We start from the raw sequence: 17,231 nt of genomic DNA, 5'->3' as shown, positions 1-17,231 counted from the left end.
TCGGAAGATGTCAGTGCCAAAGACTACAAATGTTATTTTCTTTTAATTTCCTCTTTTGCCTTTATTTTCGTCAAAATCAAATGTAATACCAATGAAAACCTACCTTACTTCCCAACAGAAAGGCACAGATACTCTTATTTTCCCCCATATATGAGGAACATAATAGCATGGTAAAAACCAAAACACTAAGCAAGGGCTAATACTCTTCGCTTCACAACATACAAAATTAAGATTCCCATACTCTGCTAAAGTGCACTAATTTCACCTCGATTGCTTGGTTTCAATGAGCTACTTAAAGAACTAAATACAGCACACCTATACACAAAAGCTTGCTAGACACTACCTTGAAATGCAGGAAGGTGCATTTGCGATGTTCATACCACTCAGCATAAGATGAAAGACTTCTGAAAAATGTTAAAAGACTTCCACGTTTTTCAGTGCTACAAAAGAAAAATACACTTTTTAACCCAAGCAGTATTACTCCAACGTTACCATTCTACAGCTTAAAATTTGCACTTCTTCCAGAAATTGTGACCAATATTGTTCAAATTTGAAGCCAGAGATAGGCTCCTCTGTCCCCCCTGCCCCCCAAAAATCATCACAACAGGGAAAAAACACTGTAGTGTAGATACTGAAAATACTGAATTCATTTATAAGCCAATATTTTCAACTCCTCAGAAAGGTAAGCAGTAATTAAGTTAGGCTTCAAACGTGATAAACTGACAAAACAGCTACCTTTTAAGATCTTGATTTAACTTTATGCTTGTTCATGTCATACTCTTATTTACCAAATAACTTTCAAGATGTTGCATAATAAAACTTGAACCTACAACTGGGAAGATTTACAAAATTGCATCAATAAGCTTTGAAATATTCCTGAGATCTTAGTCCTATTCAATTAAATCTTTACATGACACGTTATATGGCTCCTCCCCACATGACATTCAGCTTTTCAAAATGAACCTTGAAACCAGTAAGCAAGAAGGTCTGTTCATTAGATCATGTGTGAAAGCAACTACTAGGACCATATTTGCAGATTTTGAGCTCTAATCAAAAGAGGAAAGAGACAGTAATAGCTGGGAGGAGGCTGCTTTGTGGCGAGGGGGAGAAGAGCTTGTCTTGGAGGGGTTTCTTAAGAAAAACACACCAAATCTAGTCTTCAAATTTCTAGTAAAATAAGAATCAGGACAGAGAAAGGAAAGGTGACAAGTTAAGATGACCTAAACTGATAAATAGCCAATGATCCACTCAATGTGGTCAGGAGAGTGAGGAAAACTGCTTGAAAAGGGTGTGCAGTTTATACAAAAGAAACATGGCAAGAATGGAAAGAACAAAAATACCACAAAAGCTAAGTGTCAATACATGAAGCAACGTGATTCTTTAATCGTAAGGGTGATGAGCTTCATGCCATTGTTGATGTAAAGCCACAATCAAAGGAAACAGACTATTAGCCATTGTCAAAACGTATCTGGCAAGCACCACTTTGAAAATACAAAGATTCATTTCAGTTACTAATACAGGATTTCACAAGCTTACAAAACCTGACTGAAGAATATTTCTGAAATATTTGAGAATATTTCGGAAAGTTACAGAGGATCTGAATTCTACTTTGACTTATCCTTTCTGTTCAACATTAGCTATTCTTTTTGGATCTTGAGAACAGCTGAGAAGGGAAGCTTGAGGCCATTAACAGAATGGTTCCAACAGTGTATTACGAAGTCACTTCAGCCATTCAAGGCAGAATTGTGCCTTGGATCCAGCTGTATTTAATATACAAGAATGGCAATGCTTAACATGTTACACAAACATAATTAGGAAAAAATACATCAAGTCCATTCAGATACTGAAAATGTAAATGAAAAGCCATACAAGTTTCATCCTAGCCTGGAAAGAACAGCACCATTAGACGAAGTTACCACAGTAGTCACAGCTGCCAACAAAATCAGGCCAAGATGAAAAAACTGCTGGCAGCACAGGCAAAAATTGAACCCCTGGAAGGATGCAGACATACACTGATTTGCAATAGCTGAGTAGCTTTATGTTCTGGAAAGCTTTTTTTTAACCATAACTCATAACCATACATACAGAAATCTACACATACTATAATAAAAAATCAAGACTCAGTAATGACTGCCCGCATCTCACTGTCTAGTGAACGTGGTTCTATACATACTGCAATATACTTTTAAAATCTACATACCTAGAAGAGGGTAACAACTGCTACAAAACTACATCCTTAAAATTCTTTTTTAAAAAACTTGGCACGAGTATCCATTTTTATGCAATTTAAAAGACTATCACAAAACTTATGACCTTGTTTTAGCATTATACCTTTAGTTTGGTTTTATTTCTTCTTTCCCTTCAGATTCATCTTTAGGCAATATAGCAGATGAAAATTTTCAAGGTTAGATCATCAAGCAGAAAGACACAATTTTGGTTAAGAAGTTCAAAGAAACACTTCCAGATGTAAAAGTCAGACTTCCAATTATATCTGAGCATATACTTCTCTCATGTACAGATACAGTGTTGGCTAAATCCAAGATAGAACACTGGATTCAGTGTTTACAAAAAAGGAAAACTTGTGCAGGCATGGACATGCTTTTCTGTATCTGCAAGGGAAAGACTGCGTAAGAGCATCACTTCAGTTAGATGGCTCACAGCACTTAAAGTACCCATAAACAATAATTCATAATTAGACTAAGTTAGCCTAATTCCTAATGCTGAAGCCAACTACAACAAACACTAAAATGCTAAGAGAACTCGGTATAAAGGAGCAAGGTACTAATAGAGTGCATGTTAAAAATTTAAGCCTCTTTTTTGTTTTGGAAAGAATTAGCATTACAAAATGTCACTGGATAAAGAAAAAAAAAATTCCACTGGGAGCCAAAACCACCCATCTCCAAAGCCAACATCCATATAATGAAGTCATCCAAAACCAGCAAAAAGCATACTCAGGCAGAGAGTAACCCGTATCAGGTTAAAATCACATGACCTTCATCCAAACACTATTTCACTTTTACAAAATAATATCAAAAACACAAAGCTATGTAAGAAATTTAACTGTTGTAAAAGTGTTTAAGGCTCCTTCAATATGCTCCTTTAGCTATTTAAGGAGAGAAAATCTATTTTAAATGCAAGACTTCTTGCACTAACATATAAAACCAAAGAATGACTCTTACAGCCATGGGAAGAATTCATGTTTCCTCTCATTTCCAAGATACCTTGCCCATGCAGTGTTTAATATATATATTAAACACAGCCCTGTCCTAAATCTGACTTCTAAATTTTAACTAGTTAGTAAAAAGTAGTATGTAAGAAATCATCTGAAAACTCCTATTTGACTAAGTAATCCATGCAGCAGCGAACTAACGCTACAATTAATGAGATATCAAGCAAAAAAAACAAAATAAGAAAAAAAAATTTCATACATATTGTGGTCCTTAACACTAATAAAGTAACTTAAGTGATAACTGGTTCAAAGGGGACACAAGTAAAATCCAAAATAGAAGACTAAATAATGTGATTCCATTTGCATATATATTTTATTGTTACAACATATTTAAGGAATGATGTATCTTTTAAAGTAAGTATTATATATTGCAGCAGTACCTGGTTGAAAATAGCCTACTGAATTTTGCTTCTTTTAAAAAGATGTTGCTCAAGTGTTCTAGTATTCCTCTGTTTTCTTTCAAAGCATGATTGATGGGCTTGGAAATTACAACTGAATGCCAAGTTTTTAACTCTGGTGCTCTTAAAGACCCTTTTTCTGTCATGCATTATGAAAAACATATTTAAAAAAAAAATTAGGAAACCAAGGAGAAAAAAAATCCAGGCCAGCAGAGGAAACAGAACAGAGCTAGACAATGGATTTGGCAAGATTAGGCCAAGGAGGCAAAGGAAGGAATGAGAGACTGGTAGTGAGGCTGAAAAGAATAAACAACACAGCAAGAATGGAGGGAAAGGGGAGGAAGAAGTAGGAATCAAGATTCTAAGAGCAGCTGATGCACTGAAGAATAAAGAGCAAGTTGGGAAAAGCCTGAAACTGGACATGGAAAACGGGGAATAGGACTTAAAAAAAATAAATAACTAGTTTAACAAGGGGATTGGGAAAACAAGCTGTAAAGGGAGATCACTCAATCTGATTTAGTCAATCTGACAGTGGGCTGCTCTCAGACATTGTGAACATCAATCCCACTCTGGTTACGTATCTACTGCCTTAGATCTGCCACAGACATGGTTTGCAGGACAAGACAAACTGAAAAAAAAAAAATGAATTTGAAGGGGCTGGGGAAGGGCAAGGTGGGCAAGGCTGTCAGATATTTAGAAAAGTAGTCAGGGTCAACCCACTGAGACAAGGTCAGCAGATGGTACATGCTAACAGAGCTAAGGAGAAAGAATGAACCGATTGTTTCATTGACAGCAAAGCCTTAATTCATCTTACATCCCTCATGAAAACTTATGTTTACTTATTAATACCAGCATAATGTGGAAAAGGACCAGGGTAGTGAAGAGACAGGGACAAGGGAACAGTGCTCAAGCCAGGATGAAATAAGGTCTGCCACTACTTCAACACATTCCTTTCCAGTATGTCTATTAAGCTCCAAGACACTTCAGCTGTCAGAAAAAGCTCATTAAAAAAAATAAAAATCAAACAACAAAACAGGGTAATTTCCTTTTCTAAACCCTACTTCTTAAAAGCAGTCAACTACTATTCTCAATTATACCACCAGCTTTAGTGTATCTGTATGGAAATTCCAAAGCCTCAGCTTTCAGCACAGACTAATGAAACCTGAGCTAACTTAACAGACCTTTCTTTTCACCCATTCATTGCCTGCCTTCTCCCTCCCAAAGTCTAAAAATAATTTAAAACAACAGAAATCACTTAGAGAATAGGATTAAGTCAACCCAATAATAATTAGATATAAAAGATTTGTTCGCGGAGAGATCTGCTAGCAGATTTCAAAGTAGAATACTGGAGGCAAATAATTTGATCATTATTCCTTCTGTGTAACAACCTCCAGAAAACAATCAGGAAGCAGCAGTCACATGCTTGAGTTTTAGGATGCACATTTTCATAAGCCATTGCACAAATACACTACTCCAAGTTTTTAAACTACATTTTACTGCTTTTAAAATATCAGTAAAACAAATACTGATGCAAAGAAAAGAAACTGAATGTTGAGCAGAGAATTCGAAACAGGCAAGTACTGGAAAATGGTTCTGGACATACACTTTTAGCTATTAGTCACCCACATTGCACATCTACAACTCACATACACATCTGAGAAGCAATAACATTTTGATTTCATAAATAAAAATATGATAGCTGAGATTATCTTCTTCTACCATTCCCTGAACCAAACAATTTCAAACAGCTAAAACACGTGATAATCCTAAAATTCTGTCCATTTAACATGCATTTGTAATGGTCATTTCTGGCCTTAAAAATCATATGCATTTCAGCTTCTCTCCAAAAGGATACAGACAAGGACTAAGAGTTTAGGTTGGGCTAACAGAACATTATCAAACAAAGAAATTGGCTGACAGCAATTTACATGACAACTCAGTATTGCCTTTAGTATCAAATATCCCATACAATAACTTCACTAAAAAAAAAAAAAAAAAAAACAAAAACCACACAAAAAACAAACCTCCACCTTACCTTGACACAAATTTGTCCAAATCTGAATTTCCCCTAGGCTCCATTATAATACTGAGATCAGTAATAGCAGCAGACACATTTCCTTTGTTCTAGATAAGGAACAACACAGTACCTTAGAAATTTCTCTAGCATGGAGAAATAAAGGTATCTATTTGTACATAAAATAAAAATATATGCAAATGCTACCAAGTAATACAACCCTTAAAATGGCATTTTTTAAACTACAGCTTATATGTGTGGACAATTTCTTTCATTTCAACAGCATCAATATTATTCATGCAACAAGGTTTTGGAATAATAGCTGAACTTCTCAGCATTGAGAAAATATAAAAAAAGTCTTCCTTTATATCTGGTATAAAAGAGGTTCATCTACTTCCTATCACTTCCACTTCTTTAAGACTCTTCTGATGTTCCAGCAAAATCCCTGTCACATATACCAGAAAATTCAAATACAAGGTTTCATCTGAAAGTCATAATAATGCCACCCTAAGTTTAAAAAAATAAAATAAAAAAACCTGTTAATTTTCCTTTTATTTTTTATTTTTAAGCCTATAGTTTTGCCCCAAATTCCATCAATTTTTTCAGTAATAACTGTTACTTCAGGATATAGGAGTGACAGTAAAAATAAAATGTTTCTAAATATTTAACAGCCTACCAAAACAAAATAAAATTTAAAAAAAGACATATAGTAGAAATGAAGCCACAAAGAACTTAATTATTTTTTCTATACATTATTGAAGACAACAGAGTAACAGTGAATGAAAAAGCTTACAATCATGGCTTGAAGACTATAGCAAATGCTTCACTTTCTACTAGAGACATTGTACTTAATTTTTCTTATACCCAGTCACCACAAGCAAATGGGAATGGCAGTGGAAACTAAATAAACAAGCAGGATATGAAAACATATATAGCAATCTTTGTTGCCAACATGGACAGTGGGATTGAGTGCACCCTCAGCAAGTTTGCCGATGACACCAAGCTGTGTGGTTCAGTTGATACACTGGAGGGAAGGAATGCCATCCAGAGGGACCTTGACACATTTGTGAGCTGGGCTGATGCCAACCTCATGAAGTTTAACCATGCCAAGTGCAAGGTCCTACACCTGGGTGGGAGCAATCCCAGGCACAGCTACAGGCTGAGCAAAGAAGAGATTCAGAGCAGCCCTGAGGAGAAGGACTTGGGGGTGCTGGTTGATGAGAAAATGAACGTGAGCCAGCTTCAGTGTGCGCTTGCAGCCCAGAAAGCAACCGTATCCTGGGCTGCATCAAAAGGAGCGTGACCAGCAGGTCAAAGGAGGTGATCCTCCCTCTACTGTGATCCTGTCCCTCTACTCTGCTCTTGTGAGACCTCACCTGAAGTATTGTGTGCAGTTCTGGTGTCCTCAACATAAAAAGGACATGGAACTGTTGGAACAAGTCCAGAGAAGGGCCACGAGGATGATCAGGGGACTGGAGCACCTCCCGTATGAAGATAGGCTGAGAAAGTTGGGGCTGTTCAGCCTGGAGAAGAGAAGGCTGAGTGGAGACCTCATAGCAGCCTTCCAGTTATCTGAAGGGGACCTACAGGGATGCTGGGGAGGGACTCTTCATTAGGGACTGTAGTGACAGGACAAGGGGTAATGGGTTCCAACTTAAACAGGGGAAGTTTAGGTTGGATATAAGGAGAAAATTATTTCCTGTTAGGGTGGTGAGGCACTGGAATGGGTTGCCCAGGGAGGTTGTGAATGCTCCATCCCTGGCAGTGTTCAAGACCAGGTTGGACGAAGCCTTGGGTGAGATGGTTTAGTGTGAGGTGTCCCTGCCCATGGCAGGGGGGTTGGAACTAGACAATCTGAAGGTCCTTTCCAACCCTAACTATTCTATGATTCTATGAATCCTTAGTACCAGTTGGACAGGAATGCTGCTAACACTGCCATCACTAAGAAAAGGAAAAAGCAAAGCAAAGCAAAACACTACAAAGTTTAGTGGATTGAGTAAGCAACATCAGAAAAAATCATTTTAAATTTAGAGCAAAAAGTTCAACACATGCATGGAGTTATAGAGAAGTTGCTAGTAGCCCACAGGCTAACACACTACCTTCTGAAGAAACTGGCTTTCCAATAAGCAGGTCAAATGATAAGATTCAAAAGGGAAGCACTTGAGCAGGAAGCAACTCTTACTTGAACAATTGCTTTCTCAAGAGGTTTATACATGTTTTGGCAGATTTTCAAACAAATTGTATATGTCCTCTCATAACACCTAAGGACAGTATGAGAGGAAAATAAATAAAACAGTACTTTTGCATTAGCCTGTTTTCCTCATTCACATTTTGATCTTTGTAAACATTCAACTATGTACAACGACAAGCAGACAGGAGCTTCTTAGTCTGCACTCAAAGCTGGCAAAACACTAGTCTTCTTGCGAATATAAACTACACATTAATCTGACTCTGCCAAAACTGTACATCTCAGCTGGTTCTTTAGTATGTCAGGCTGTCAGGGACCAGTACTTCAGTAATACAGACACAATCTCAACCATTTAAAGCTAGTCAGAGTGAACTATGATCTGCACACCATTCTTTGTACAACTGTATCCTGGAATACAGCTTTTAATGTGAATGACATTTAACGATTTAAGATCAAATTAGAGAATTATCCTTTCCCTTCTGCTGCATACTAATGTGTTTGTTACCTACCAAGCATTAAAAAAAAAAAAAAAAAGCTGTCATCTTTTATTTCTTAAGATGGGTGAAACTACTAGCTTGTGACACTGATCTCAGTACAGGCTGTTTTGAATACAAGCATTAATGCCATATCTTAGAAAACAGGTTTCTCCATTTTTATACACAAAAAGAGGCATTGAAAAGTTAAATTTTCAGGTCTTAGTCTGCCCTGAAGTCACAACTTTACTGAGAGCTATGGATGCAGGCTCCTGCACCCACAGAGGACCTACCGATCTGTATTCTCTAAGCCTCTTAACTCCAGCGTATGTCATCAGCGCTGAAATACTGCAAGTTCCAGGAATTACCTAGACAAGTGCTGCCATCAAGTGGTGCAACAGATTTAAGCAGCACCAACGTAGCTCTGAATTTACATCCAGTACATTTACATCATCATCCAGTACATTTACATCATCTGATCTAGATTGACAGTAAAAGATGTCATCATTCCGCAGAAGCATACAGGTGAGATATAAACATCAATCTAGCTAAGTAACATGATTGATGTGAGCTATTTCCATGCTCAAACCTAAATAGAGTTTTATACAAGAACATGGTAAAATAATATCACAAGTTTCAATTCATTCATGGACTTAAGAGGTTGCAAAATAACCTCATTCATCTTATGCAATCCACATGTGACTATTTAAATATTAATTTCCTAAATTCATAATACGGCTTTTCTTAAGATTAGAAAGGACAGCTTTACACAGGAAGGTAGTTTTTAATACTACTAAGTTCAATCACATTCAATTTAAAAAATACCTTTAAAGCTGAGCTGAAAACCAAGTTTTCAGGAGAAGGATTTCCTGATGTCAAAAATATTATTAAAAATTGGGGTATATTATAACAAATTGGGATAGCAGCTGTTTTCCACTGTTCATGATTTTGAATTCTGTGCTAAGAATAGATTATTATGAAAGAGCTTCCCTGCAAAAAAATCTGTATTTAGTGCAACTTCTGTGCAGTCATGTGATGCAATGGCTACTAACTCTAACCAAGCAAATTACAAATATAACTGAAGCAAAGAAAAAAAATGTTCAAGTTTGTAGTGTTTAAGCTTTTCCTCAGTTTCCTCAAGAGAGGTAAGGTTTGACATTTTCCCGTCTCTACAACAAGATACCTGACAACAGAATGTGCTGGGGGGAGATCAGAGACAGCTGTGGGATGAAAGCCACACTGGGTCAGGACAAGGCAGCAGCAGGTATTTGGCAGAGTTAGTGGAAATCCAGTGCTGTTCAGGGCTTTACTTCAATGTTAGACCACAACAGCATCCAGCAGGGTGCATGTTTTGGGAAGGAAGGGTGATTTGGACTTGCCAGCGTTAGGTTTATGGTTAGACTCTATGATCCTAAAGGTCTTTTCCAGCCTAAAAGATTCTGTGGTAAGGATTTCACAACTGAATACTGAACTTGACCTTCAGAACTATTTTGTTTGAATGCACATGGAATTCAAAAGTTGGGTCCAGCTGCTACAGGGTGAAAGCAACCCACTGAGGCTTACGTTAAGGAGACTCAGGCATTCAAAATGACAAAATACCATTTTCAGATAGAAAAAGAAGTATTGACACTAGTCCATTTGAAGTTCTGGTTGGTTGCTTGGTGGTTGTTGGGGATTTAGGTGTTCATTGATCCTTACCTGAATTTCAAGCAGCTGGAATTCCAATTGAAAAGACAAGGAGCAGCAATTCCCTGATAAACTGTGCTTCCTCACCATTTTGTTTCTAGCTGTTGTAAAACAAAGTTAATATTTGATCAGATTTCCAATACAATTATTGCATCTCTTCCATTAGTGATATTTAAAGTACCAACTGATATCATCCATCACATAAAGAAATAAAGCTAAATATGTTAAAAGAAACCAAATCTAACTTTACAGCAGTCTTTCACTTCCCCACTATGGAAAGTACTATATTTACTCAAAAACTACTTGTCAATAGAGAAAATTCTACTGTTTTTCAAAATAATTGTCTTTCTGCTAACATTGAAAGTAGAATTACAACATGCATCTTCAAATGTAATGAATAGAAATAGTATGCTCAATATAGCACCAGAAAAGGACACAAAAATGATTACTTCTTTCCAGTGTTTTCTTGGAATGACCTGTGAACTGAATACCAGTAAGTTTCATTAAAAATGAGAGATGTGTTTCCAGACTTTCAAGTTCAGCTTTCAGGTCTACTTCAGATTCATGTCCCTCATATTCTTCCCAAAGTTCTCTTTGGAATGATTTTCTAGAATTGGGAAAAAAAAAAAAGAAAAAAGAAAATAATCAAAAGGGCAAAAAACCAAGACATAAGAAAATGTTCTGTCACATCAGTACAGCAACACCATTAAAAAAAAAAAAGCACTTCTAACATGATCTGATTGTTTTCTAAGCAAGATCACATTTCAGATGGATCGCATTACAAGGAACAGTAGACTATTTTAACTTTCATGAATACTTATGTGTCCTATCATGTAGACACAGCCTTTATTATAAATCTTGAGATGCAAGTATCTATTTTAAGGAATGTACAACAAAAATGAGCTGTGATGTCTTTACTGTCTAAATTACTTATTTCAGATATGGACTGTACATTTATTGCAGACTATCTGTTAAATAATGGAAATAAAAATCCCAAACATGGCATTTTCTTATGATATGTCTATCACACCTGTCTATCTCCCCAGCTGCAATCCCCATCTTCCCACCCTTTTTTTTTTAATTGGCACTGAGCTGTTTCATAATGGAAAACATGGCCTTTGCAGACAACTTTGCAAGGCCTGCACAGCAATGTACTTGATGTCATGATCTGACCACTAAAATTGCCTTTCAGAAAACAAACAAACAAAACCCTAAACCCCCACAAACTACCAACAGAAGACAGTGAAGAAAGATCAACTATTTATTACTTGTGATCTTTTACCATATGTAGGCCATGATCTAAACAAGACCAGCACTACAAAAATAACAGAAGGAAAGTCCTAAGAGAAGCAAAAGCTTACCCTAAACAATTTTGACAAAGAAACATTATTAATCCAACATGTGAAAAAAAAAAAACCAACTTACATTGACATTAATACCTCCTCATCAGAAAAAAAGGTGGATTCCTGTTGGCTATCTTCATACTTTTCAGCCAGTAGTTTAATTTCCTCTTTCAGTGACTGGATTTCATCTTCATAAATTTGACAAATGTCACTGTCCATTTTTCAGAATCAATGTTACTACATAAAACAAAATAAATTTCCTAGGAGAAAATAATCCATATTCAAAATAAGGTTTTGTCCAATGTATTAAGAAATCCAAATATAGCATTAGACAATTGTTTCTCCCACCCCTCTACTTCAGTCAACTCTATTATTTTATGAATTTAGAGAACTGAAGAATTGTTAAATACAGTTTCTAAATATCCCAGGTAGCTTCAACAAGTACAATTATTTATACCCTCATAAAGAATTCTAAGGTGTCAAAACACTGCCTACGACAGAAGATAACACAAACATATAAACCTTGATCCTCAGCAACCAAATTTGACAGGAATTCTGCCACCAACTTGAAAACAGAATTAGGCTTGCAGTAAAACTCTGCTCTTAACACTACAGCACTCCGCGATCAGTGTAACTCCTACTTAAACCCTAGAAAGCCCACTGAGAAAGACACATGACAAGACCAAAAAACCCGCTTGTTCAATAATTCTGAATGCAAAAAAGTTCCTTAAAAAAAACGGTAGCTCACTCTGAAAGCATCATGAACAGGAAAGATTCCACCTCCAGTGGATAGAGGCAGCTACTACATAGCAAGAATGTGAAAATGAACATATTACTGACTTCACCTAAAAGAAACAAGAAAGTTTCCTCCAATATAGATAGCAATTGTAATAAAAATGTAGCTTTGTTGCATTAGTTTCTCAAAGAATTCATTGAGTCCAAATGTAATTAGTAGGCCAATTCGAAGTCACAGATCACTGCATAGCTTCTAAATACAGCAGTTAAATCAGGAATCTAAAATGGTCAAAGACTCTTTAAGAACCTTTTTAACTAATCACAACATCACCCAGGAGCGTACCCAGCTGGTTTCAATTAACAGAACAAGCAGCTGGGCTGCCCATAAAGCCAGTCCTAAAATGCTACAGAAACAGAATCCAGCTTTGACCACTTCACCTAACGATGCATCTGATTAAATGAAGCACACCTGCTCCTACTAACACAACAACATAATCTGTTTTTCAAGCAGCGATAAAGAGACACAAGCAAACAGCCACATTTAATTAATAATTGAAGACAAACCTAAATTTTAAGAAAAAAAATAAATCTAACTTTCAGCCTAGACATAACACATTCAAAGGACTATGGAAAATGTTGTGCAACTCCGTACCAATGTACCTTTCACCTAGGAAAAAAAACTCAAAAGAAAAGGAAAACCAACCAGAAGGAATCTAATTTTATATATGGCTTTAAACAACTGTATTTGTAAGATCCACACTAACATGGTTCAAAAAAAATGCATGGGGAGGGATAGGATTTTGCTGGTTTAGGTCATAAGAAACAGCACCTGAATAACACATGTAAGAAAACATGACAAATGTTTTAAATTAAAAATCTGTTCATTTAATACAGCATATACAATTAGGGAACCACTGACAATGCAGCTGACTCTGAAATTTTAAAGCAACCTTTTGCAACGTACGAATACAAACAATATCCATGGGAACAAGAAATGGAAATCCAAAACCTCTAATATATCCTATTAAATTAGATTTTTTAAGTGAATGCATTAAAGAAAGTTTTGATGACAATAAAGAATACATTGAGGAAAAGAAAGACATTACAATAACCAGAACTTTACCACAGACTGTCAGCAATTCCTTTCTTAACAGCCGTTTTGAAAACGGTAACAAAACACGTGTTGCTTACAGGTATTTACCTTAAGAGATTATACTACAGTGCAGAAGACTCAAAGACGAATTATAACCTCAAAAAACAGCGTAAAAACACAGCTACATGCATAAAATAAATAAATAAATAAATAAAACTTTAACAATCATTTATCTTCGAATGAAACATACCGATACGTTAACGGCAAACATTTCACATTTCTACGTACCTGCCCGTGCACACCGCTAAGCATTTATATCCACGCTGTCACAACGAAAGCTTGAACCAGGATTCAACAGCTTGTAAGGAGGGAGCTGCCGAGGTGCAGCGCTGCCCAGCTTTGCTCCTACCCCTCACGTCTCACAGGGCAATGGCGGGAAGCGGCCCTCGCTAGCAGAGCCGGTACTGCCGCCGGCCGCCTCAGGACCCGGCCCCAGGGCTCGCGAGCCCCGGCACCACCACGCAGACCCCGGAAGAGAAGCCGAAAACCTCGCTCAACCCGCCCTAAATCCGCGCGCAACACGCGCTTCGAACTGCCCAACCACTCGCCGCGGGCTGGGCGGTACCACTACGGCTGCCCAGGCGGGGGGCACCGTCCGCGCCTTCATCCTCCTCCCCGGAAACACAGGCACTGCAACGCCAGATCTAGAGTTCGCTGTTCAAAATGGTGCCATGAGCGCTGTTTTTTCAGGCAGCTCCTTATTCTCTGTTGGGTTTTCTCGTTAGTGTCTTGTGGAAACTCCCCCTCCTTTCCTCTTAGTTCCTTCCGCTGGCACCTCCCACCGTCCCCAGACCCAGCCCCCGTGTTCTCTCCACACTGCTCCGGTAAGCAACGAGCAGATGAGCAGGGCTGCAGCTGGCGGACCTTTTTTTCCCCGGGGCGACAGGAAGGGCTGCAAGGAGGAAGATAAATTGAATGGACTTAGGAGACCTTCATTTCTGCCCAGGTACTCAGGCAGTTTGGCCGCTGCGTTCTCAACTGCAGATTTAGTCAGGAGACGGTGTAACTGCTGTATGTGGCACAGGGTTGCTCTGTGTTCCTCTACCGCTTCTTAGGTCAGTGTGGAGCATTGCATGGATGCTGTGCTTCTGCCCTGCTGACATGTGCCCAGCGCACACAGTAGAAATACAAGATCTGCTGTTTTAGAGATCTTCACTAGACTCTGGTCTGCGTTCACAGAGTGGTGCAGGCTGTGAAAGTCTTGTACACTGGGTGTGTTGCTGTGCTTCTGCTTGTGAGAAACACATAAATGTACTGGCTTTCACAAATCATAGGTGTGGTTATATGGATATAACTGTATGAGTTTACAATAACAGAAACAAAGCTCCCTAAAGACACAAGATTAGACAACAAGTTAAAAAGGGCCAGAACTCTTGAGCAAAATGGAGTCACATAGCCAAAGAATTTGTAAAGGTAAAAGAAAGAGGGGGGAGCCTTGATATAAGAAAAGCTAGTGCCTGGAAAACCTGAGGTTATAGTACTTTTTAGCTTAACTTAGATTGTAGAAAGAGACCAGTGTTTATGTTATAAGTCTGTGGAATTTAGTGGCCCCACTAAACATGAGTTGTTTCACACTAGTCTTCTAAAGTATCTTTAAAGAGCAATGTTTGTGTTGTAAGTCTGTGGTGAGATAACAGGATTTAGTGGCCCCACTAAATATGAATGAGGTATTTCACACCATCCTTCTACTTACCAGTTAGTTTACAGACAGAGCCTCCCAAACATCTGCTAGCTTGGGATACTCCTTGTCTGCCTATCCTGCAATACATTTTGCAGGAAGGTCACACTGAGAAAGTTGGGGATGTTCAGCCTGGAGAAGAGAAGGCTGCGTAGAGACTTCATAGCAGCCTTCCAGTACCTGAAGGGGGCCAAGAAGGGTGCTGGAGGGGAACTCTTCATCAGGGACTGTAGTGATAAGACAAGGGGTAAGGGGTTCACACTTAAGGGCACTTTAGATTAGATACAAGGAAGTTCTTTGCTGTGAAGTGCTGAGGTGCTGGAGCTGGTTGCCCAAAGAAGTGATAAATGCTCCATCCCTGGCAGTGTTCAAGGCCAGGTTGAATGGAGTCTTGGGTGACAGTGTGTGGTGTCCCTGCCCATGGCAGGGGGTTGGAAATGGATGGTCTTAAGGTCCTTTCCAACCTAAACCATCCTATGATTTTATGACTTCATGTACTTACTTAAATCAAGTGAGTAATAAGATCATGCTGAAGAAACTCCTAGAAGGAGGCGTAGTTAAGCCTGAGACTTTTTTTTTTTTTAATGAAGAAAATCCTCATTTCCCATCTCCTTGCTTTACAGGCATGTCAGTTTTAAATAAAACAAAATAGAAAGGGGGGACACTGCAAATTCAGTTGGTCAAGAAAGCTTTTTGCACAGGTAAAAATTATTTTAAACAAATATATATATATATGTTGCAGCTAAAGTTACCACTTTTTTATTTATCTGATAGTATTATGGCTGTGCTTTTGGCTGCTATGCTCTTAACCTTTCTAGGTTTTATTACCATTGGTGGACTGTTGGTGCACATTAGTACTGCAAAGTTTTACATCGTTATTCCCTTAAAGGTAGCAGATGTGCTAATTCCTTGGGTAGGAATGGTTACTGTTCTGTGGGCCGGGGTCACTGCCAGCTGTAATTGAGCACACGGCAGACCTTTATTTAATGTATGATGTGCTTCTTGGTACAGGCTGGTCAGGGAGAGGGAGGAAGCAAAGCTGCAGAAAGAAAAGCCGGAGAGAAATGGCCAAACGTCTCTGTTAGAATTGCTGAAAAAACGAGGTGGGAGTTGTGGACTTCCACGTGAAAGCAGGACCAGGTACAGAGGTGCCAGACCAGAAGATATGGTGGGGCAGGTGTGGAGATAACTAAAGCAGAACAAAAGGCAGACACAGGCTTTTACTTCTGTATTTGTGTAAAATATCTATTCTTTATGTAAAGAAACCTTTATGAAGTGGAAAGCATTTTAAAGAAATACCTTATACGTTGACATATTCCGTATGTGTAATGCTCCTGGTGTTCTTTGTAATGCCTGGAAATAGTCTTAGTCAAACTCTTTTGTGATTACTCCTTTATGTTGGAAATGTCTTTGTGTCCCCCTTAAAAGCATGTGGAGAGAGTGTGTGTCTTATTTTTATACAGTGTATATATTTTTGATGGCGGGGTTGTCAGGAACCTTTGGGCAACAAAGATTATACTTCCTGCAAAGCTTTCAAAGTTATTTGCTAAGCACAGAGTGAAACTGGGGGCTGATGGTGGTGGGAGAGGGTGTGATTCTTCTTTTTTTTTCATATTGGGAAAAGTGAAAAATAAGACTGATCCTGTCTATATAGTTACCACACGTAGTTCGTAGACCACAAGGTGTGAGCTCTAAAAAGGAAAAGAATCCCAGCCCTTCCACCCAGCTCTGGGACAGAAGTTCTGCTCCCAGCAGCTCCACAGAGGCCTCCAGCACAGGAGCCCTCTGCCAGGCAGATCTGTGGCCTGTGATCCAGCCGGGGCCACATCCTGCGCCCTGCCCTGAGGTGTGGGTCTGGCTGTTGAGGCCCTGAGGTTGCTATTGATGGGGGCTGCTCTGCTCTTTCCAGGTCTGCTTTGCGTGTGGCAAGAGGGGGGCCACCATCACCTGCCAGGAGATGGGCTGTGACCGCAGCTTCCATCTCCCTTGTGCCATGGAGGGTCAATGCATCACCCGTTACCTCCTGCCATACAGGTACCTCCTCTACCCTTCTTCCCATCACCAGGGAAGGACGCAGCTCTTCTCATCTCACCCATCCCTTCCTTCTTCCCCTAGTTCCTTCTGCTGGGAGCACCGCCCACAGCAGCAAGAGCTTGTGGCTCCAGAGAACACCAACTGCCTCATCTGCCTGAAGCCTGTGGAAGGCAGAACAACCTATGGGACCATGGTGTGCCCAGCCTGCAAAGATGCCTGGTTCCACAGGGCCTGCATCCAGGTAGGAGCCGTCCCCTTGCTCTGGGCACGGCAGGCTCTCAGCAGCCCCAGATCCTCACT

General features: G+C 38.9%; 2 protein-coding genes across 3 annotated transcripts in view; both read right to left on the bottom strand.

The window, feature by feature from the left end:
• Positions 1–11,587, bottom strand: part of CENPP (centromere protein P) — a 133,482-nt gene extending 121,895 nt beyond the window's left edge. The window contains exons 1-5 of one of the 2 annotated variants that reach the window (XM_061346997.1): positions 11,414–11,587; positions 10,438–10,595; positions 10,001–10,089; positions 5,663–5,751; positions 341–440 (exon numbers count right to left, since the gene is read on the bottom strand). In XM_061346997.1, coding sequence (XP_061202981.1) covers positions 341–440; positions 5,663–5,751; positions 10,001–10,089; positions 10,438–10,595; positions 11,414–11,550 — 573 coding nt within the window. In that variant the 5' untranslated portion in view covers positions 11,551–11,587. The remainder of the gene's footprint in view (positions 1–340; positions 441–5,662; positions 5,752–10,000; positions 10,090–10,437; positions 10,596–11,413) is intronic. The other variant, XM_061347000.1, reaches the window with a different exon arrangement.
• The window catches only part of PBRM1 (polybromo 1), a 351,134-nt gene that overhangs the window by 323,517 nt on the left and 10,386 nt on the right, over positions 1–17,231 (bottom strand). The window lies entirely within an intron of this gene.

This window comes from Neopsephotus bourkii, unplaced genomic scaffold (genome assembly GCF_033783945.1).
Source record: "Neopsephotus bourkii isolate Nb327-2 ecotype Australia unplaced genomic scaffold, CSIRO-AGI_Nbou_v1 NB_284, whole genome shotgun sequence".
Classification (NCBI taxonomy): Eukaryota; Metazoa; Chordata; class Aves; order Psittaciformes; family Psittacidae; genus Neopsephotus; species Neopsephotus bourkii.
The sequence above is the reverse complement of the archived record's forward strand: the minus strand, read 5'-3'. Positions and strand labels throughout refer to the sequence as shown.